Source organism: Vulpes vulpes, chromosome 3 (assembly GCF_048418805.1).
Source record: "Vulpes vulpes isolate BD-2025 chromosome 3, VulVul3, whole genome shotgun sequence".
Taxonomy (NCBI): domain Eukaryota; kingdom Metazoa; phylum Chordata; class Mammalia; order Carnivora; family Canidae; genus Vulpes; species Vulpes vulpes.
The window spans coordinates 143,203,804-143,227,834 of NC_132782.1; the positions used below are offsets into that span (position 1 = coordinate 143,203,804).

Genomic DNA, 24,031 nt, shown 5'->3' on the forward strand with positions numbered 1-24,031 from the left:
GTTTCATTTTTATTTTTTCTTAAGGTTTATTTATTTTAGAGAGCAAGTGTCAGCTGGGGGAGGGGCAGAGCAAGACGAAGAGAATCCTGGAGCCGACTCCTGGCTGAGCACAGAGTCCAAGGATGGGGGGAGGGGCTCAGTCCCAGGACCCTGAGATCATGACGTGAGCCAAAATCAAAAGCTGGACGCTTAGCTAACTGAACCACCCAGGCACCCCTGTTTTGGTTTTAGATTCCACATATAAGTGAAATCGTGTGATTCTTGTCTTTCTCTGTCTGACTTATTTCAGTTAGCATAATACATACCCTCTAGGTCCAACCATATTGTCACAAAGAGCAAAATTTCATTCTTTTTTATGAGTAATATTCTGTTGTACACATTTTTTTCTCCGTTTATTCGCTGATGGCCCCTTGGATTGTTGCCATATCTTGGTTATTGTAAATAATGCTACAACGAATATGGGGCTGCATGTATCTTTTTCCAAGCCATGGTTTTGAGTTACTCATTGAGGTTTCTCCATCATGATGTGCGGTGTGCATGTGTTAATAAACTGTTTTTCTCCTGCTGGTCCCGCATTTTGTTAAAGAGCTTCAGCTGAAAACACTGAAGATGGATAGAGGTAAAGTTCCATCTCCCATACTTGGCCAACCTATTGCTTGCTTCTCCGTCTTTCATTTGACTTCTCAGCTTTCCCATCACTTGCATAGCCAAATTTCTACATAAAATCACATGGCTTAAAAGACCTGGAGTCCCTTCTATTTTCTGCCAGAGTCTGATAAATAAGGGCAACCTTTAAGACTGACTCTTAAGGGCACTTGGGTGGCTCAGTGGTTGAGCGTCTGCCTTTGGCTCAGGACATGACCCCAGGGTCCTGGGATTGAGTCCTGCATCAGGCTCCCCACAGGAAGCCTGCTTCTCTCCCTGCCTATGTCTCCGCCTCTCTCTCTGTGTCTCTCATGAATAAATAAATAAAATATTAAAAAAAAAAGACTGACCATTAAAAGGAGTAATGGCTTCAGCTCTACCTTTCTTTGCCTCTTCTTACTTTAGCTTCCTATATTTAAAAATAGTTTTTTGTTGTTGTTTTCAATTGGCATTAAATGAATCGGGTTCACATACCAGCAACCTTCATATGTTTTCTCATCACTTCTTTTAGTCTCCCAAAACATTATTGGATGTCTATTATGCCCAGAAACTGTACTATTTGGACTCCTGCCCACAAGAAGCTGTGTACCACGTACACAGTCATGTAGCAAGATAATTCGCAGAGTGTGATAATGCTTGAATGATATCTACAAAAAGTCAGCAGAATGCCAATGGCAGAGAAAACAATTCTTTATTGGTAGGTGGTAGATGGGAAAGGGGAGAAATATTACAGAAAGTCAAGAAGGGCAGCCCGGGTGGCTCAGCGGTTTAGCGTCGCCTTCAGCGCAGGGCCTGATCCTGGAGTCCCGCGTTGGACCCTCATGGAGCCTGCTTCTCCCTCTGCCTGTGTCTCTGCCTCTCTCTCTCTCTTACTCTATGTGTCTCTCATGAATGAATAAATAAAATCTTTAAAAAAAAAAAAAAGGCCAGGGAAAAGTGAATAATACTTAAAGGCATTTAGTGCTTACTCTGTTTCAGACACTTTTCAAAAAGTACTTTACATATACTTTCTCATTTAATCCTCAAAATAATCGACATAGGTGAAGTATCCCCATTTACCAGATGAGAAAACAAGGCAAACGGAAATTAAGTAACTGCCCCCAAAGTATGAACAAAGCAATGGAGACAGGAGAATGCACAAAAGAGGGAAGAGGAGGAAGTCACGCAGTTGAGCTCTTGTTTTACAGTTTATCAAATATGAGATCAAATATGTCCAGATTAGGAAAACCATCCTAAGAAAGGTTGGACTCAATACTTTTGTAACTGAAAGGAAAGGAATCCACTGTAAATCTCTACAAAGGCAGCATTGGCAGGGAAACAAGGCGTATTTTCATGCTTTGGTAGCAATTTGCTACAGTAACTAATATGCAAACTCTTGGTTCATAAGTAATAATCCTAAATCAAATAGAAATCAAAATTGAGAGAACACAGCACTTGAAGTATAATGTTTCTCCTGCTCCCCACAACTGTGATTTGTCTATACAAATTAACTCCTGGATAAGTGGGTTCAAGACTTCATCCAAAAGTAATGTAATTGGGGATCACATTTATGAAAAGCAAGGGGCAAAAGTACTCATTTTGTGTGTTCATTGATCACCATAAGCCTTAAATATTGTACATTCAATTTTCTATTCTGCAGGTTAACAAAAATGCTAACATGGGGCACATTACTGTTAGCTTAAAATGCAAATTTGCATAATAATAAGTCTAATATAACGCCAGAAATATTAGAGAATGCAGAACACAGCATTTCCAAATACTACCACAGCTTCAACACCAGGAAAAATGTAAATTTTGCATACCTTTTACGAAATTACACATTTAAAATTGTTTCTGTCGTGATAGCTTTTCGAAAAATTAGAAAAACTTTAGTTTTTATGTGAGCTTCCAAATTCAACCTTCAGCATCCTTCCCGCTTTGTAGGGCCAGCAGGGGGCAGACGTGACCAAGCCATTTAATATGTTTCTCTGCTGTTATAAAGTTTGCATTTGAGATACAATATGCTCTTGAAGCCAAAGGTATATTAAAAAAAAAAAAAAACTGCATATCAAACAACCAAAATCGAAAACTCTGATAATTTGACTTTAGGTCTCTTTCATCTTTTTTTTTTTTTTTATGAGCTACCAAAATCCAAGTCTAACTTTTGTATCAGTTTGCCATTATACAAAATTAGCAATGCCCATGAGCACCTGAGTTTCTGTTTCTAAGCACCTGCACTGATAATCTACTTGTAGATATTATCTAATTTAGTTCTTACAACATATCTATGAATAAAGTGTTATCATCATCTGTAAGATCGGGAAATGAGAGACTTTTTAAAGATCACATATGATGTAGCAGAGACTCAGTTTTGTCTAATTCTAATGTTTGTATATGATATCGTTTCTCATTTTTTTCTTTTTTAATTACAAAATATATAATACATACAGAAAGTGCATGCAAGATAAATACACAACTTAAAAATAATTATAAAGCAAATATCCATTTCATCACCACCCTGTTCAACACATGGGACATTTTTAGCTTCTGCAAAACAGCTAGGTGAGCCCCTGACTCTTCACAACCCCAAACCCTTGAAAGGTAATCACCATCTTTTTATGGTCGTCATTTCCTCCTTTTATTTAGAATTTTTGTGAGATTTATACAAATCTATTCATAATGTATAGATTCATTGATGTCTTTACCCTTTAGTCAATATTATATTTGCAGTATTTGCACTATTGTATATATAATTCTTTAATTTTCTTTGCTATATGAAATGAAGTACTTTATATAATATGGCACAATTTTATACTATTGATGGGTATGTGGGTTATCTTTTCTACTATTGATGGGTATGTGGGTTGTTTCCAATTGGGACTATGATGAACAATGCTACTACAAAAATTCTTATACATGTATTCAGGTGCACACATGAAAGTATCCCTAAGATACATAACTGAGAGTCAAATTGCTAGCTCATCAGGTCTGTCTGCATATCTTGAACTTTACCACAAACCATCCAAAAGTCTGTTAACAGATGAATGGATAAAGAAATGTAGTATATTCACACCATGAAATACCACTCAAAAAAAAGAAAGAACTATTGTTACATGCAACAATAGGGTTGAATCTCAAAACACACTGAATAAAAGAAGCCAGACACAAAAGGGTATATTTTGTACAATTTCATGTATATAAATTCTAAAAAATGAAAAGTAACTTACAGTGACAGAGTACAGACCAGCGATCATCTGAGGATCAGAACAAGAGGTGGAATTAAGAGAATGGATTATGAAGGCCCCATGTAAATATTTTTGGAGGGAGGGATAGAAATATTTGCTACCTGGATTGTCAAGATCGTTTTACGGTATATTCATATGTCAAAAATCACTCAATTTTACACCTTAAATATGCATACTTTATATGTCAACTAAATCTCAATAAACATAAAAAAAGAATCAAATTATTTTAGTTTGGATTTTTTAATTATTACTAATGATATAGAACACATTTCTTCTGATATAGAACACATTCAAAAAGGAAATATTTGAATTTCCTTTTTCTTTAGAGCTCTTTCTCAAGTCTTTGGTTCATTTTCTGTCATGTTTTAGTTTTCTTCTAGACCTGTAGGATTACTTTGTACATCCTTTTATTAGTTCTTTGTTAGTCATATGTTTTTCCACATTTTGTGGTGTCTTTTCACTATCTTAATGGGATTTGTTGAATATAAAAGTTACTGATTTCAGTGTAGTTGAATTTTCAATCTCTTTTGAGATTAAGCTTTTTGTATCTTGTTTAATAAATATGACATAAGAAATATTTTATTACCCCCATTATAAAAGTACCCTTCTACTTTATCTTCTCAATGCCCTTTAGCACATAGGTACTTAGTTCACCTAAAGTAGACTTTTGTGTATAATGTGAAGGATTCACTGTTATTTTTCCCCAAACCAATTGACTAGACCATTTATGAACTGTCTGTTGTTTTTCCATCCATCTGCAATGCTAACCTTATCATAGGACAAATGTCCAGACGTGTTTGAGTCTGTTTCCGGATTCTCCATTCTGTTCCATTAATTTATTAATGCACCAAAGTCAACTTACATTTCTTAATATGTCTCTTTATACCTTGTTTCCCACTTCATTCTTTAAGAACATCTTGACTATATTTGACCCTTTACACAACTCCATAAATTTTAGGATAATATCAACTTATTCATGATGCTACTTCTCATTTCCAAGGTATATTTACAAACTGAAATATAGTATGTTCCCATTATGGAATATTTATTATCATACAAAACTGGAAAGACCCAAAGTCATATGGTTTATTTCTATGTAGTTATAAATAAGAAAAATGCTTAACACAACATGTATGTTGACCTATAAGGAAAGTATTAGAACTGCCCATTAACATCACAATAACATGAGAGATAAGATTAAATTATCTTTACTTATGTACAATAATAGGAATCAAACAAATATACTATCTCATGAAATAAGTCAGATCCAAAAGAGTAAATAGTGCATGATGTTATGTAAGTGATAAAAGAGACAAGACCAATCTATGCAATTAGCAGCCAGAGTAGTGGATATCCTAAGTGGCTAGATGGGGGACTTCTAGGATATTCTACAATGTTCTGTTTCTTACCTGAGTTCTAGTTTTATGGGTTAAGTCTATCAAAATGTACTGAGCCATGAACTCTGTACTTTTTATGCATATATATTAATAAATAGCTTTTTTAAAGTAACTGTTAACAATTTTAGACCTATTGATAAGACTTTCTTTATAATTTAAGTGAGAAACTAGATACAAAATGTTCTGAATCTGTGAGATACTTCTTGAGGTGCGTCTCCAGCTGAGTTAATACAACAGCGACCATGTCCATGATTAACTCCCTGTTTCTAATAACAAATCACTCTTCCTGGGCAAGTATGACTCAAGGTAGGATGATTATATTTCTCCCTCTTCTGGAGATAAAGTGATTGCTCCTATAGGCTCAACATATGATTCAAACTAGATCAATTGCGGTCCTTTTTTGGAATATTTCATAATGAAACTGGAAAAGAAAAGCCCTCTTCCTTTTTGGGTCCTGGGACTGAATGAATGTCAACTTGAAGGTTGGGTTCAGATGGCTCAGGATTTATCAAGAATGCTAGCCTGAGAAAATGACAGCAAAAGACACAAAGAAGGAACCAGAGAGTCTGTGCTTGTGTATGTGGGTGTGGGTGGGTGTGGGTGTGAGAGCATGTCTGCAAGAGAGAGAAAGAGAGGATAGATTTTGAATCTATAGATACAACTAGCTGAGGCAGTTCTGTTCAATCCCAGCCTTTTCTATGGTTTATTTTTTATTCGTATAATTCAGGTTGAGTCTTTTCACTTGTAACTAAAATAGTCGTAGTTGGCAGAAAATCAAACTATAGTCAGTTTTAATTCTCTAGAATTCTCATAAATATTAATTGTCACATCCTGGAAAAGGGTTTAGATATTATACAAACAAAAACATGGCTTTAGGTTAAAGAATACAACATTGACTGGAGACCCAAAGAGAAGATCAAATGCTTTAGAAATAAAACAAGAAGGCAAAATTAAGATGACGTGGGTGAAGATCAAAATATGCTGACAAGTTATATTAAAATAAACTTTGCTAAAAGCACACACACACTTAAGGTAACAGGTTTTGTAAGAAGAAACCTTCATTTTTCACACAGATACAGAACATAAATCCAAAAGAAACTATAATCTTTTTTTTTCACCATTAATAGCTATAAAGCTATTAGCTTTCCTATTAATAGCTGTTCCTAGTTATTTGCAGGTATTACAATTTCGCATATGCATCTTCATTCCAGATATACATAAAATATGCCCCTTCCGTTTCAGCTACTTCTATTTTTCCTGTTTTCTTATTTCTCAGTTTTTGCTCTTCTATGATGAGATTAAAATTATTAGTATGTGAAGGAGTCACATATTTGTTTCCTTCTTTTACTTCTTTTTCTCTGAGAAAAGAGAAACAAAATACTATTACTGGATTATTTAGGGAAGAGAAACCAGAAGGAAGGGGAACATTGGGTTACTGGGGGTCTAAACCAACCAACCCCAACTTTGGAAGTGCATGCTCTATGAAGGAGAGAAACCAAGATGGTAGGATCAGTAGTAGCTTGAGGGTTTCTTCGTCATTTGCAAGTGAGAGAGAACAAAGAGGGTAGCATATCCTAATCTGATTTCTTACAAACTAAAATAAGATTTTAGTATAGATTGAAACTTCTATCTGATCTTTGATTGAAATGGCGCAGCATGTATTGTCGAGAGAATTTGAGAAACATGGTGAACAATAGATCCAAGCAGGGGGTAGCCATAGAGCTGACACTTTCAAGTGTCTATACCACCAAATACAACTACCTGTTTTCTCAGGAGGCAAATCCTCTAAGAAGTCATCTGCAGCCCACAGCATCTGTCTCAGTGCAGAGAGAATCAGAAGGTCCTTTACGGGCTCCAGTTCCCACTCTGAGGTATAATTACTAACCACCAAGATGTCAGAAAGAGCAAATCCAAGTTCTTTGTGGACCATCTGTAACTGCAAAACAGAAACAGTGACAAAGACTTATCTTAGGTCAATATATATTGTGAAAACAGTGACAAAAAGCAGGAGCTTGGCAATGGTATACCTGTTGGGGAAATGAGGATAGAGATCTGGTCCCATAAATACTTTCTTAAAGAGCTTCACAAGTCAATGTTCAGTATCGCTATTAATTTTCATCAAGAATACACACAACAGATTCCATGTGAATTAGAAATGAAAGATAACTAATAGTTCTATTAGATAACTTTGAAACTGAAGCATTTTTAATACTCTTACGCTGGAATCTGTAATTTCCCTGTTTCCTATTATAAGTATTCTCATGATTAGTCAATTTTTATTAGACTAGTTTAATGATGATATTTAATTCTTGCTTAGACTAATTTCTCTGTGGAATGACACCACCTGGGTTCAAAACGGGGCTCTGTTACTTCTTGTCACTGTCAAAAACACTGTGCTTTTGTTTCCTCATCTTTAAAATGCGGTAATGATGGCACCCATCTCACAGATGGTAGATTTAATAGGTGATGGGAATGAAGGAGGACACTTGTGATGAGCACTGGGTGATATATGGAAGTGTTGAATCACTATATTGTAAGCCTGAAAGCAATAAAATACAGTATATTAACTAACTGGAATTTAAATAAAAACTTAAAAGAAGAGGAAAAAAATTGCTATGACTCCCTGTAATGTACCTAATTAAGTCAAGTCACCCGTGCAAATATAACTTTTTAATTTTATCTCTTCCTACAAGGATTCAGCCCTCCACTAAACGGAATGATTCCATGCTTCCCACTCACACTGCCTTTTCATACACTGATGTATTGACATATATCATCCTCATAACCCCAATTTTTTTCCTCTTTTTGTCTCTTCACCTCCTGAAACTTTCCTCCTCTTTGAAAGCTATTTTCCAGTGACACTCCAGGAATGAAATCTTCCCCATCTCCCTTAACATAATATTTTCCTCTCTAAACTTTCATTTTTGAGTCCCTTCATGACATTTATCATACTCATACTCTGTCAATTTTTTCCTATCCCACCCCCCATCCCCTCACCTCCATTGATAAAATTCTAAGCTTTTGAGTGAAGAGAAATTGTTTTAATTATCTGTGTATCTGGTTAGAGATGATCACTCTGACTCAGTATGAAAAGCAATCAATAAATACTTGTTGATGGGCACCTGGGTGGCTCAGTGGTTGAGTGTCTGCCTTCAGCTCAGGTCAGGAACCCCAGGGTCTCCATCGGGCTCCCCACAGGAAGTCTGCTTCTCCCTCTGCCTACGTCTCTGCCTCTCTCTGTGTGTCTCTCATTAATAAACAAATACAATCTTTCTAAATAAATAAATAAGCAAGCATTTGTTGAATTGAACCTAATTAGATTAAATTATAATGAATGGAATGATCTGTGTCTGTGTAAAGATGAATAAATATTTAATTTTTAAATCTTGGGACACGAATCTGAATTATCCAAGCAATTGTTTTAATTCTTAAGTTCTGTAGGTGTCCATTTTATTTTTTTTCCATTTTATTTTTATACACAGTAGTACCAGGTGATTATAGTGACATATCCCAGAATATGTGTTTACAAAAAGGAACATCATTCATTACCTTGCACTTCACAGGTGTACATCTATATATGTCTATGAAGTCACCTTTTGTAATCAGATCCAAGCTATCCACATGAGTGAGCAACACCACATGTATTATACCTAGACCAAACAGATACATGTCACTTTGATCATTAAAGACAGCATCAGTATTTTTCAGTTAATCAGCTATCAATTATAAAACACGCTTTCTATGGAGTCATTTCAGAGATTTGGGAAGGTCCACTCCCCTAAAAATATCCCTTTCAACTACTCATTAGTACATGGAATTCCTTTGATATAGGAAATTTCCTTCATTGCTTTCTATGGGAAGAAATGAGGCTTCAAATAAAACCACCTCTTGGAAGAGATAAACTAAAACTGGGCTACAATATTGTTGACTGGTCTTATGTCCTATCCCAACAATTGTTTTTATGGAGACTAGAGAAAAGAGATCTAATAAACAAGATGGGGGAGAAGAAGGAGGAAATAGCATTGTCAAAGCATCACAAATAAACTGCTCTCTGTCACAATGCTTTCTGCACACCTCCCTTGCAAGGTTTCAAACTTCAATGAGCAAGTAAATCATTTCATGCTTCTAACTTAATCAAGATTGTGATAAACTGGCTCTTTCCCAGACAGAATGGATAATAAAGCCAAGAAAAGCCAATATGGGGCTTTTCTAATTCCCTGATCCTGTTTACCTTCTCCTAAGCCTTTATACTACCACTCCCTACCTAACATCTTACTTCCCTGTCACCTTTTCTTACTGATATATTGTTTTCCATTTCTAATCATTTAAGATCCAAGGGAAAAGCTAGAACTTTTGGTAAATAAATTCATGCTAGGATATAGTGATAGCAGGTAGTGAGGACTGTGCTAAACTCTTCAAATATAATGATTTGTTTAATCCTTATAATAAATCTCTGAGGTAGGTGCTATTATTATACTAATTTTATAGATTAGGAAATTGAGACCATAGAGAGTTTAAGTCACTCACACAGAATCATACAGCTATCAAGAGCTTGATTTGATTGAATCACACTGATGGGCCAGAGAAGATTCACATGCCCAATTTCTTAAGCTTCTCATCCTGTTCTAAAACCATTCTATAATATAGTCTAATAAATTACTCTTAATAGCAAAGTGGAATGAGACTCACCACACTTTATCAACTCCCTTCGAATTTTTTTGATCTTTGCCATCATCTCATAAGAGAGGTGTTCAACAGAGTTGATGTTGAACACAAATACCGCACAATGAATTCTGTCCTTCAGCAATGGGTTTTCAATATAGTTACTATGACCTGGTGTGATTGGTTTCATGGGATTAAACTGTAAGGTAAACATAAAGCAATATATTAATTCCATGGATATTTATGAGCACATACTATGTATGAGGCAGTATACAAGTCTCTGATATTATGAGGCTAGCAATCCAATAGGGAAGACAGTCTATGTAAGTAGCAAGTAGCCTGTTCACACAGGCAAGGAAAGCTTCTGCAAGAAAGGGACACGTAATCTGGGAGCTACAAAGTAGGGGGTGGTTTGTCTGATAAAGGGAACGAGCATACAGTAGAAAGTGTTCTAGATAGAAGCAGTGTGGGCGAAGGTGGAGGTGAGAACATTCAGAAAGAAATCCGGCATCATCACACAGAATGCAAGGGCAGAAAGTGGTTCAAAACGAGATGCATATACTCTCAAACTAGCAATCCCTCTGCTGGGAATCTGTCACAGGTATACTAGCAAAAATACAAAACGATGTAGGTACAAGCCTATTAACTTCAGGGCTATTTGTAGTAGCAAGACTCTAATATATCAATTATATATTTATATATATATATATATATATATATTTATATATATATATATATGGTATTTCATGACTTCCCAAAAAAGAGAAGAACCACAAATCTGTAAGTATTTTCTTATACAGTAAAAAAGGAAAGTAAACCATACATTTTTATATGGTTGCTTATTTTTAAAAAGGAAAAAAATGTATTTGAAGGGGCAGAGAAATAAAATGGATTCTTTGACTATGCCCCAGTTTGTAAAGTTGACTTTAGACTACATTTCAGTATGCCAAAACTAATTGCATATGGTTTGGGTAAATGTTAGTTGACTACTAGGGGTGTGTTCACCATAGTTTTGGTGTACTTGCTATGATTTATGGATTAAATGCTATGATGTAGGGATGCCTGGGTGGCTCAGTGGTTGGGAGCCTGCCTCTGGCTCAGGTAGTGATCCAGGGATCCAGAATCAAGTCCCTCATTGGACTCCCTGCGAGGAGCCTGCTTCTCCGTCTGCCTATGTCTCTGTCTCTCTCTCTGTCTCTCTCTCTCTCTCTCTCTTTCTCTCTCTCTCAGTCTGTGTATCTCATGAATAAATAAATAAATCTTTTTTAAAAATGTTACAATGTATTAAATTTGATTCCAAATAATACAGGAGAGGAGAAAGTGGATAGACATGGATGATGGGCTGTGAATCAAAAATTGTTGAAGCTGAGTAAATGGGAATTCGTTAAATTGTCTTGTCTACTTTGCATTGGTTTGAAATTCTCTATAATAAATTTGTTTTTTTAAAAAAGAATATTTAAAAATAAACTTTGCCTCTATAAGATAATGCTATACTAAAGAATGAAAAGCCATTGCATGAATAGAAAAATAAAACATGCTGTGTTTCTGGATAAAAACACTGGATATGCAAAGATGTAAATAAACTTTCAATATAAAATTTTAATGTAATTTTAATCAAATCACCAACAAATCAAACACAAACAATCAAATAAAATACAAATAAGCTCACTTGGAAAAGTATATTGTGAAAATGTTAAGAAAAACAGATGCAAGAAATAAGTAATGAATATGACATGTCCGGTGAGGTATAAAGACATAGTTGATTACTATGGTAATTAAAACAATTAAATAGGGACACCTGGGTGGCTCAGGGGTTGAGCAGCTGCCTTTGGCTCAGAGTGTGATCCTGGGATCCCGGGATCAAGTCTGACATCGGGCTCCCTGCATGGAGCCTGCTTCTCCCTCTCCCTATGTCTCTGCCTCTCTCTCTGCATCTCTCATTAATAAATAAATAAAATCTTTTAAAAAACAATTAAATGATATGGTAACAACAAGAATATCATAAAGGGATTGATAAATACAACAAAAGAACAAACTAGAGAATATGAAAACCAATCCCTACATTTGGTAGGTAAAAGATGCAAAGACATTCAATGAAAGATGTTGGCACAATTGACTATTCATTTGGAACTAGATAAATTAATGACTAATTCAAAATCTAAATGTTTATAAAAAGTACTAGAAAGTTTTAAAAAATATGACAGACTAAAGTGGCTTTCTCTTTAATCTCCCCCCTCCTCTCGCCTAGGACATCTGAGAGCATAAGGATGAAAGCCACATGTCTTAGTCTGCTTGAGCTGTTATAACAAATGACCATATTTGGTGTCTTACAGGACAAAAATTACCTCTCACAGTTCTGGGGGCTAGAAAGTCCAAGATCAAGGTGCTAGCAGATTTGGCATCTCCTTGCTGTGTCCTCATATGGCAGAGAGAAAGATTTATATCACTTCTTGTAAGGACACTACTCCCATTCATGAGGGATTTACCCTGTGACCTAATCACCTTTCAAAGGTCCCAACTGAAAAAAAAAAAAAAAAAGATCCCCTACAATGTGCTGTAATGCCATCACATTGGGGATTAGGGCTTTGGCAAGTGAATTTTAGGGGGACACAAAGCACCCCATACTGAGGGTCTCAGTAAGAGAAAGTCAGATTGACCTTTGAAATTGATAACCTCAGAGAGCTTTCACACTGGCCCAAAGCTGCCTACCTTCAGACTTCCTGTTACGGAAGGAAAATTACCTTTGTGAGTAAATTGCTGTATTTGGATTTCTGTTTCACATAGCCAAAGGCAATTGAATATGCAACAACATTCAGAGTTGTTATGGCAGCTTTGACAAAAGAGTCTTTGGATGTTTTAATTCTTTGTAGAATAAAGTATCAAAAAGGAACAAATGATCTTGAACAAGTATAGTTCAAGAAAATAAATCATAATGCATTAAATTAGACTAGCCTCTGCCGTTGTCTATAGTGAGCAAAAATAAACATTTTAAATATCAGTTATACTTTCTCAATAATTAGTTCAATCATACCTGGTATCTGTCAGAAATGTGGCCTTTTAAGATGTAGACTATGTCATCCATGCACGGCCCTTTGTCCTCCTCACCCAGGCCCATTGAGTCACACAGAATAAATGGCAGGGAGTTGTAATGCCCCGCATCCTTAATGGAATATACCCTGTACTACAGAGGAGAAAAAGGCAGTATTAAGGTACATTTTTTAAATTGCAAATGGAGGTAAAGCCTTCACGTAATGAAGTCAACCAGCAAAAGACTTTTCAACCCTAATTAACTCAAACAAAGAAGTAAAGACTGAGTGACCTTGAATGGACATACCTTGTCAGACACCCCGGCTGCGTCAGAGCCCACCAGAGCCTGGTGTGTTACATGGCCTCGGAAAACAGACTTAACTGAGTTGAAAAAGCTAGACTTCCCAGCTCCAGTTGGACCCAGGAGCAGAATCCGTATTTGGCGAACCAGGTCTCTATATGGCCTATAGGATTTTATGTCAAACAATAAGCTCTTGTGGAGCCTGTTGAAACAAGACAATTTTAACAGTTGACTGGAGGGTAGATCACAAGAACTTATCATAAATTTTCCTAGGATTCATTTTCTTTTCTTATATATTGTTTTTTTATTTTTGAGTAGCAATTTGCTTTCCTGTTAAAAGGACACGAAATTATCCTACTTCAAATCCTACTATAAAAGAAGAAAAAATAAAAATAACACTTATAAACTAAATCCAATCAGACATAAAATCTACCAGGTTTAAGCAAGCAGATCATATAAACCTAGTAATAAATATGAACTGTGTTAAGTATGAAGATAACTTATCAGTAATAAACTTCAAAAAGCACAACATAATATGTGACTTTTGAAGTTTGTGGAAGTAGGTAATTTCTAACATATTCTTGATGTTCATGTAAGCATTCTCCACCTACCAGCCAGCCCTTCCAAAGTAATTCCCTAAAATAGTTGAAATTGTAACTGCAAGAAGCCTAAGATATAATGTAGACATACAGCCAAATAATGGTTTTCCTTCAAGTATATAAAAACATTAGGAAGGCTTTCCCTCTACTTGGAGTTCTTTCTGTTTTAACATTGGTATTATCACAAACAGCTTTATAATTATAATTATAGTTTATTCTTAATGATCCACAAGCTGTCTGTTATAATCTATGCTGCCAATTTGACAGAACCTATAATAGAATAAGTCTAAGATAATGAGCAGAATAAAAAAACATTCAAAACATTGACTTACTGAGTAATCTCTTCCATGTTTCTTTTGTCCAGTAAGTCTAGGGGAATAATCAAAGAAAAATGCAAATTACCAGTTGTTGAATGACTGGCTAACTGAATGTCAATGCCTTCACCAGGGAAAAATACAAAAATAGCTTTTCCATAAGAACAGCACAGTATAATGAAAGCAAGTGGAGAAAATTCTGGCAAACCTCCTTAACATCTCTTTGGAGAGTCTAGAGCTAGAGGCAAGGTGGGCACTGTAAGATTAGATGGTTCACAGATCTCTTCTCATCCAATTACTCAGTGGTAGTGTGTGGCTTGCTCCAACATGGGAAATGAGAACTGAGGTCCTTTCTGAATCAGAGAAGCAAGGTATAAAGGCAGGGACAGGCCAAAGAAAGACTGAGAATAGTTAAAGATAGCTACTCTCCATAATCCAAGAGGTCTGAAAGGGATAATGTACAGAGACACACAAACAAAAAAAAAACCCCATAGGTACCAATGTTTCTCTGAAACCTACTATCGGTGGGATGCCTGGGTGGCTCAGTGGTTTATCATCTGCCTTCTGCCCAGGGCATAATCCTGGAGACCCGGGATCAAATCCCACATCTGGTTCCCTGCATGGAGCCTGCTTCTCCCTCTGCTTGTGTCTCTGCCTCTCTTATGAATAAATAAATAAAATCTTAAAAAAAAAACCCTGCTATCTGCAATTGGATTTCCTGGAACTTCCAATACATTTGATTTTCTTCTTGGCTCCTAAGAGAATGTAGAACTCATCCCTACCGCATCAGAGTGTAGTGAGTGTTCAGGAAAGGGCTGAGGACTTTATGTGAACAATGAGACTCAGGCACAGAATTATTTATTTTCTGTGAAGAGACACTCTTTTGTGGTTGATTTAAAATTGAAAAGGCAAAAAAAAAAAAAAAGAAAAAAAGAAAAAACGAAAAGAAAAGGCACCTAGTTGCCTCAGTGGGTTGAGTGACCAAATCTTGATTTCTGCTCAGGTCATGATCTCCCGGTAGTGGGACCAAGCCCAGGTCAGACTCCATGCACCACATTGGGCTCCACCCGCAGTGTAGAGTCTGCTGCAGATTCTCTCTCCCCCTCTTCCCCTTACTCATGCTTTCTCTCTCTCTCTCTCATAAATAAATAAATAAATAAATAAATAAATAAATAAATAAATAAATAAATAAAATCTTTAAAAAAGAAACTGAAAGGGTCAGGTATAGTGATGCTGGCAATTCTCTATAATACAAAAGAAGAATACTATGTGAAACATTTAAAAATATGGCTATCCATATCTTTCCAGAAAATCCCTTTAAATTACGGAAAGTAGGGATCCCTGGGTGGCGCAGCAGTTTGGCGCCTGCCTTTGGCCCAGGGCACGATCCTGGAGACCCGGGATCGAATCCCACGTCCGGCTCCCGGTGCATGGAGCCTGCTTCTCCCTCTGGCTATGTCTCTGCCTCTCTCTCTCTGTGTGTGTGACTATCATAAATAAATAAAAATTTTTAAAAAATTAAAAAAATAAAATAAATTACGGAAAGTAAAAATATTGAAGACTACATACAATGACTATAATAAAACAAAAAAAAGTGTAAGTGTAAACAAAGAGAAAAGCAACCTCTTGGGATGTTACAAAGCACTTCCTTAACTTTAACATCCAAAAGGAAATTAAAAATCAAAATTGTAAATATATAGAAAATAATAATATAAACACTATATCAACCTTGTGATAAAGTACACTTTGTTAATAACAAGAAAGAAGGAAATTTTTGAAAATAGAAAATAGAAAAGAATATTGAAACAAACCTTAGAAATATAAGAAGGAATTAACAAAAACACAAGATAAATTTTGTACATTGAAGAAAGGATAAATTAATATAGTAATTGGTTTAAACTATAAAATATATTACTGACTAGTCTAATCAAAGAAAACCAAATTCACAAAATGTCATGCCACAACTCACATGCCAAAATGGCTACATATTATAACAAAAAGTGTTGGGAAAAATTCAGACATGATGGAAACTCTAATATACTGCTTGCAACAGTGGAAATTGCTAGGACTATGTTGTAAAACTTTGTCAGAATCCATTGAAGCTGAACATACACAAATCTGATGACCCAGAAAGTTTATATTTATATTCTTTAAAAAATATGAACTAAAACACATGTACAAGAATGCTTATAGCAGTATTATTTGTAATAGCCCCCAACTAGAAAACTCAAATGTCTACCAACAGCAATTTTATTAAAAAACCAAAAGAAAACAAAAATAGAGGCTCCTGAGTGGCTCAGTCAGTTAAGTGCCTGACTTGATCTCAGCACAGGTCCTGAGTTCAAGCCTGGAGTTGGGCTCCACACCGGGCATGGACCCTACCTAAAAAAAAAGAGAGAGAGAGAAAGAAAAAAAAGAATGAAAGAAAGGAAAGAAAGAAAGAAAGATGGAATCATTACACTGGCAAAGTATATGGAAATGAAAAGGAACAAATGACTACAACACATAATATGGATGAATCAGTAGGGAGGCAGGGAGTTAAACAGCTGTCCTGAGATACATTTGCTCAGTTTACCAAATAACACTCTCAGGGGAAAAAAAGAAAATGACTCAACCTGATTCCTTTGCAAATATGCTACAAATCTTATCTCCTGGTAAACAGACTAATGATATCTCCTGCAAGGAACATACTTATCTCTTGAATGTCCTTAACAGGATGTTCCTGGCTAAGGATTACTTAGGATAAATAAATACGGATCCTATGGATTCATGAGCACATCTTCAACAGGAACTGTCATGTAAGCTGACCGCTTTCGTCTGCTCAAGGACAACAGAAATGTATTTCTCACAGTTCTGGAAGCTGAGAAGTCCAAGAACACTGTGCAGTAAGGTAAATTTCATCCTGAGGCCTCTTCTCTTGTTTTGTAGGGGGCAGCCATCTCACGGTGCTCTCCCATGACCACTTCTTATATGTTCATGGGCGGAGAGTAAGCTCTCCGGTGTCCCTTCTTATAGGAATGCTTGTCGTCTTGAGTTAAGGCCCCACTCTTATGACCTCACTTAACCTTAATTACTTCCTTCGAGGCCCCATCTCCAAGTATAGTCATATTCAGTGAACATATGAATTGTGGGGGGGGGTGGCACAGTCAGGCCATAGCACTGACATATAAAGGTTCCATTACATAATCACTCTTCAATATGTAAAGTGGCCCATAAACTTCATAAAACAACTCTGCTTGTTGTTTTTATACAGAAACATATGTCTAATAAGCAAAGCAAGGACCTAGGAGACACACAGAATATTCTTGCACCCTTTCCGCCTTCTCTGAGATTTCTGATTGCCTTTATCCCTGAAATTATTACCCAAACCTAATACTGGGTAAGATATCTGATTTGTAGAGGTCTTATTTTATAAACCAATCCCTGGTTTAGCTCAGTCCCCCAAACATAATATTGAACATAAGAAGCCAAGCAGAAAAGAGTACATATTTTGATATGATTCCATTTATATAGAATTCAAAAACAAGAAGTAATTAATGTTGACAGAAGCCAAAGCAACAATTAACTTGGGTTGGTAATAAGCTGAAAGAATCAGCAAGGAGTCTTTTGAAACGATGATAATAATCTATTTCTTCATCTCACTAGTGGCTGTATTAGTGTGTCTAATTTACAAAAGTTTGTCAGTTGATACATTTATCAATTGTGCACTTCTCTGTTTATGGGTTATACTTTTTTTTTTTAGATTTTATTTTTTTATTCATGAGAGACACACAGAGAGAAAGGCAGAGACACAGGCAGAGGGAGAAGCAGGCTCCATGCAGGGAGCCAGATGTGGGACTTGATCCCGTGACCCTGGGATCACGCCCTGAGCCAAAGGCAGATGTTCAACCGCTGAGCCACCCAGGCGTCCCTACGTGTTATACTTCAATATAAAGTTTTCTTAACTGACCCATGATTGTCAACATCATGACATAGCCAGGTAAATTTACCAAAGATCAACAAAAAACATTTTAAACGTTTGGGGCAGCCAGGAAGAAAGATCAAATCATCCAAAGGGAAACAATAAAAACAAGTAAGTCTGGCCCTAGGTTTTCCACAGCAACATCAATAGTGTGGAAACATTACAAAATCGCCCCTCCCCCAAAATTATATACTCTGATGATCATTCAAGTATAAAGACCACAAACCATTAGTTTGGAACATGAAAATACTCAAGGATTATCATTCCCAGGGTCCCTTCTTTTAAATGGATAGACATTAATAACTATTTCAGAGAAGAAATTTAAATAGCCACTACCTATAGACTTGCTAGTAATCAGGAATAAGCACGGAAGAAAATGAGAAACCATCCTTTGACTATCAGATTGCAAATATTCTAACATTTGATATTACCGAATAGTGGCAAGAAGATAGGGAAATAGGCATTTCTATAACACTCTTGGGGATAGTATAAAAGCTTTTGAGAGGTATCTATCAAAGTGTGAATGTAAATAATTCTTAAACAACAATCCTACTTCCACGAAGTTACTATTAAAAAAGCATTTTTGGGCACAATTATATTCATAAATACCTTACCAAAGCATTATTTATAAAAGAAAATACTGGAGACAATGTCCTTTAGCAGAAAAATAAGTAACTTAATTTTGATCTTTTGATATAATGGATACAATGGGAAACTGCTGGATCTAGTACCAATCAAGAGGAGTTCAAGCTTTGGTTTCATTCCAAGAGAATCTAACAATCTTTAGGTTTGCTGCCTCTCTCTCTTTCTCTCCCTTCTCCTTCTACCTTTCCTCATCCTCCCTTACTCCTTCTCCCACACAAACACACTCCAGAAAACTGTAAATGCTACTTTTGGCCATGGTTGGGTCTCAGCAAACAATGTGTGGCCAGGTTTCAGTCTGGGTCACCCAGAGATAAGGAGATTCTTTCTTAAAGAGATAAGTCAAAATCTCCCAAACATTCAGGAGAAAACTCTATATAAGTTTATCTGATTAAACCTACCTTCACATCGAAAAACTTCACATTCCTTAATGGAAATAATTTGATCTTTTTGATGCTTTTGATGTCTCTCATTTGAAACTTGACCTTTCAGTTGAAGTTTCTCAATTGCATCTAATTTCATAGTCACTTTTTTTCCATCCAGATTTAAGAGGAATTCTGAACAATTATCTTCATTGTACAGACAGAGAAATGTAGATGGTGAATATGCACCTATTTTGCATTCTGAAATTTCATTCTTTTGAAAGGCAAATAGGACAATGGGAATTTTTTCACCATATTCCTGGTAACTGTCTTTTATATATGCCCCAAAAATATCATGTCCACTATAAATCACCATCACAGTAGGCCCTTGGTTATTGCATCTCTTGTACACATTATGGCCAGAGAAATCATGGACACTCGCTTTATAGAGAAGGGTAAACCGTTTTCCTCCAAAACAACTTTGCAGCTTCTTTTCTTGCATCTCTGTCAAACAAGTTGTCACTGCCATACTTCTCAATCTAGTAGAAAATCAAACACATTCTCCATTAAATATTGAAAAACAGGTAACACATACTGTCACAAAGCTTACATTTGTGCCTCTTATTTACTCTACATTAGACATAAGATGAAGAAATGGAGGATGATCAAATAGCAAGAAAAAATCTTTAACTAGCTTTTCATTCTAAATTATTTTTTTCAATTCAAAAAAGAAGACTTCTATTGGCAAGTGGCTAGGAATAGTGAAAAGCAGCAAGTCATTTACCTGTTTGTAGAATCTGTACAGGGACTGAAGCCAAGGATAGCTGCTCTGTCCTGATAGCTAAGCAGACACAAGATAGAAAGAAAATTCTTCAGCAACCTCCAGGCTTCAGGGACTCCGAGAAAAGGAAAATGAAACTCAGAAAGGCCCAGCCCACTTGGCCGGGTGCCAGCTTCCTTCTGTGAGGGAGCACAAAGCGGCCCAGTTCAACATATACAGTCAAGTCAAATAAAAATATTAGGAAAGTCAAAGAATTGAAGTCAGAAGAAAACCTAACAGCTCGCTAGATTTTTAAGTGACTTTTGGAAAGAGAAATTCAATTTCTCTATGTTGAGATACCAAAAAGTGCTGTCTATTCCTGCTCCAGGACACAGGCCTCAAAGTGTCCACTTCTCTGCTATCAACTTCCTCTCATCAGAGTCCACTGTTTCCTGTGCTGTTTGTTTGTTGGTTTGTTTTCCTGGGGATTTTTATTTATCTATTTGGTATTAAAATCCACTAGTTCTTGAGTAAGACATGCAGTCTGAAAACAACTTTCTTGAGATTTATTTCAGCCAAGAACTGTGGAGACTTCTGTCTAGCTGTGACAGAGGAGCAGCAGTCTCACACAGAGAACACTGAGGCAGTATGTAAGGCTTTTGGAGATCAGCAAGTGTTGAGGACAATGTCACCACCATCTGAACATCTTTCATGCTCAGTTCCCACTGTTCCCTGACTCAGAAAAGCAGGAGACTCTTTTTCATTTGGCAGAAGGTCTCAAGAACTCAGGCTCAAGCAGGAGGCTCTAACATTGCCTGGCAAACAACTGTCAGTTCACTAAGGAAGCCAGGGATCTTCATGTTCGACGAATTGCTTGTATCATCAGTGGAATGGACATTTTAAAAGCTTAGCTCTTTAATAATAAAGATACAAGACATGGAGATGGTCGAAGAGATCATTTGGTAGTCTGTACTTAGCCCATATTCTTTTAAGAGGTCCTGTAGAATTGGCATTTAAGACACAGCTTTGAACCTCCCTCTTATCACCCCTGCACACACACCAATAATCCAATGATTATGCCCATAAGTTATGGCATTTGAATGAACAAGCACCTTCCAGAAAGTCATATTCCCAGCTCTCCTTCTCTTGAGCTTTTGGAAGACACCAACTCCCCACATGAGCTCAGAAGTGTGATAGGGCCCATCTAAGGATCTGTGTTGGAGGATGCCTCAGTAGTTCAGTCCGTTAAGTGTCCAACTCTTGATTTGGGTGCAGGTCATGACCTCAGGGTGGTGACATCGAGTCCCGCATGGGGCTATATGCTGGGTGTGGAGTCTACTTAAGATTTTTTCTCTCCCACTCTCTCTTTGCCCCTTCCCCTTCTCCCTGCCTGTACATGCATGTTCTCTTTCTTTCAAGAAAAAAAGAAATCCGTTGTTTTAAAAATTTTGAAAATTATATTTTCACACCATTATTTAACATAGCTTGTTATTCTTCTTCTGCATCTCCACTCCCATTCCTACAGTCTCTACCTGCAGTTTTGCTTATGCTGTCATTCCTGTCCTGGAGTCTGGAAGAGCTCAAATCCATTGTGTGAGCTGTACTGGGAAAGGAAGGGGAGGGGGCATGCAGCTGGATATTGACCATAATCCTAAATTCTCTTGTCTGGCTGGCCCCTGCCGTCTGCATTTTCTCTAACATCAGAAAAAGGTTTTGCAAAGATTTGCAACTAGTATGCAAGTTTCCATCTTGTTCAGATTGATGGCAAAAATCAGATCTACTTACATCTACTATTCTCTCTAAATCGGCCCAGAGATTCACCACATTTGGGATGGGATCTGGGGACTTCCAAATTCCCACAACATTTAGGAGCACCATGAAGACTTCGATCAGCCTTGTTATCAATATAGCTGCTTTAGCATCAGATTGAGTTTTGTCACTTCAAGATGATTACTCGTCAGCTGGTATCTGAAGCATCTGAGGGTTTATCTGAGTCTCTCAATCAACTTTGTTGTATTCAATGTGGACTTGCATTTTTTTTTATGAAAAAGCAACATGTAATCTTTAAATTTAGCTTTCTAAAAAAGACACAGGCTTACACACCACTCACCGTAATACCATCTTGGTATATTATTAAGGTGGCTGCTGGGTGAATTTGTACCATGCCACAAACTTCTGTCAGAAACAGCCACTTTTACTTTACTTTCCCCGCCCCCAGCTTTATTAAGATATAGTTGATACAAGCAGACTTTTAGACATAGAGAACTGATGGTTGTTGGAGGGGAGGCAGGCAGGGAGATGGGTTCAACGGGTGATGGGCATTGAGGAGGGCACTTGTAACAAGCACTGGGTGGTATATGTAAGGGATGAATCACTAAATCCTACTCCTAAAATTCATAGTACACTCTATGTTAACTAACTGGAATTTAAATGACAACTTGGAACTGTGAACAAGATTAATTCATTACAATTAAAAGATAAATCAATAAATAGGACTCAAGAAAGTTGTTTTCAGACTGCATGTGTTACTCAAGAACTAGTGGATTTTATTACCAAATAAATAAATAAAAATCCCCAGGAAAACAAACAAACAAAAAGATATAATTGACATACTAAAATTGTGTAAGTTTAAGATATTCGATGAGATGATTTGATGCGTGTATATATTGCAAAATGGTTAGCACAATAAGGCTAGTTAACTCATCCATTACCTCAAATAATTACCTTTTTTGTACATGTGGTGAGAACATGTAAGACCTACTCTCCTAGCAACTTTCAGGTATATAATATCTCATTGTTGACTACAGTCACAATGTTGTACATCAAATTCCCAGAACATTCTCAGCTTATAACTGGATATTTATACCCTTCGAATGACATGACCCCATTCCCCTCACCCCTCAGCCCCAGGCAACCATAATTCTACTCTGTTTCTACGAGTTTGGCTTTCTAAGATTTCACATGATAAGTGAGATCATGCAGTATTTGTCTTTCTCTGACTTATTGTCCTTAGCATAATGCCCGTAAGGTCCATCCATGTTGTCTCAAATAGCAGAATTTCCTTCTTTTCATGGCTGAAGAATATTCCAGTGTGTGTGTGTGTGTGTGTGTGTGTGTGTATGTTTAATATTCTTTATCCATTCCTCTGTCAACAGGCACACTTAGGTTCAGAAAGTCATTTTTTAATGCCACAAGCCAACCCACCCAGCCACCTACCACACAAACTCTCTTGCACTGATGCTTAAATTGTCTCCAGCATCCCTTTCCCTTCAGGTGATGTTCTACTTCCCACTATGTTTGTGCTTTATCCACAATGTCCCTTCACATTGTTTTGTTAATACATATTTTAGTGACTTTGGCTGCACTGTACCTGTATGTACAGGTATTATGTAAATTATGTAAATTTTCCAAATCCTGGGTGGCCTCTAACGTGTGGCAAAGTGGTAAGTCCTCCTGTTAAGATGGTAAAGAAAAATTCAGCAGAATCCTCAAAGTCAGGAAAGGTCCTTTCCCAGATAAAAGAGGAGTCTCCCTAAAAAAAAAAAAAAAAAGAGTCTCCCTTTTTGAGGCTCCCCTCACCAACCTTTTCCAGCCTAAGTCCCAAATATATATTTAATCCCATTAAATGTTTAAGTATCCCCAAAGTAGTACAGTAGTGAAGGATTAGAAACTGTGACATCCTTTACCTAACACTGTCCTTTTTAATACAAAAAAGGGGGGAACTTAGCCTCAATTTTACACTCTCAAATGATGTTGATCCACCTGGACAACCCCTCATTGTTTCTCTCTCTTGATCTCTCCATTATTCCTCTTTCTTTCAAGGTCTCCATCTCCTTCATGAGGGTATTCCAGGCTACCCCTTCAGAGTAAAGAAGTTCCACTTTGAATCTAATTTCACATCTAGCAAAACTTTCCTCTGCTCAGATTTTTGCGGAGTCCCCCTGGAGATTGATCAGCTATGGCCTGATAGGTGGTGACGTCCAGTAACAGGTCTTTAATCATCTTCAGTCTTCTAACCAATGAGAGTCATGGCTTGTTTTTGTCATCAATTATGTGGAGAAAACGGGTCCATCTGACTCTTTGGACCTGTTCCTCCCTACATCCACTTCCCAATCATCCTGGCTGGAACTCGGTTTC

The 24,031-nt window shown here is 36.8% G+C and overlaps 1 protein-coding gene across 3 annotated transcripts; it reads right to left on the reverse strand.

Annotated features, from left to right (window-relative positions):
* Positions 1-1,317: 1,317 nt before the first annotated feature.
* Positions 1,318-20,503, reverse strand: IFI44 (interferon induced protein 44). Of its 3 annotated transcripts, none has more exons than XM_072754787.1 (9): positions 19,919-20,036; positions 19,174-19,673; positions 14,188-14,224; positions 13,263-13,458; positions 12,960-13,109; positions 9,956-10,127; positions 8,816-8,916; positions 7,028-7,202; positions 1,318-1,551 (listed from the first exon to the last, which is right to left on the reverse strand). In XM_072754787.1, the coding sequence occupies exons 2-9, from the start codon at positions 19,661-19,663 to the stop codon at positions 1,520-1,522; spliced, it is 1,353 nt and encodes a 450-aa protein (XP_072610888.1). In that variant the 5' UTR covers positions 19,664-19,673; positions 19,919-20,036; the 3' UTR covers positions 1,318-1,519. The 3 variants fall into 3 exon arrangements, with proteins under 3 accessions (XP_072610888.1, XP_025860555.2, XP_025860556.2); XM_026004770.2 differs by lacking the exon at positions 1,318-1,551 and adding an exon at positions 1,587-6,624 and having other exon boundaries at positions 7,025-7,202; positions 19,919-20,503; XM_026004771.2 differs by lacking the exon at positions 1,318-1,551 and adding an exon at positions 1,587-6,624 and having other exon boundaries at positions 19,919-20,317.
* Positions 20,504-24,031: the final 3,528 nt, after the last annotated feature.

Excerpts from the sequence above, each read along its gene's own strand:
- IFI44 (XM_072754787.1), bottom strand. The coding sequence starts at position 19,663 with ATGGCAGTGACAACTTGTTTGACAGAGATGCAAGAAAAGAAGCTGCAA. Across the intron at positions 13,110-13,262 it reads CAGCCGGGGTGTCTGACAAG|TACAGGGTATATTCCATTAA; the intron begins GTATGTCCATTC and ends TCTCCTCTGTAG. Across the intron at positions 8,917-9,955 it reads AAGGGAGTTGATAAAGTGTG|GTATAATACATGTGGTGTTG; the intron begins GTGAGTCTCATT and ends TGTTTGGTCTAG.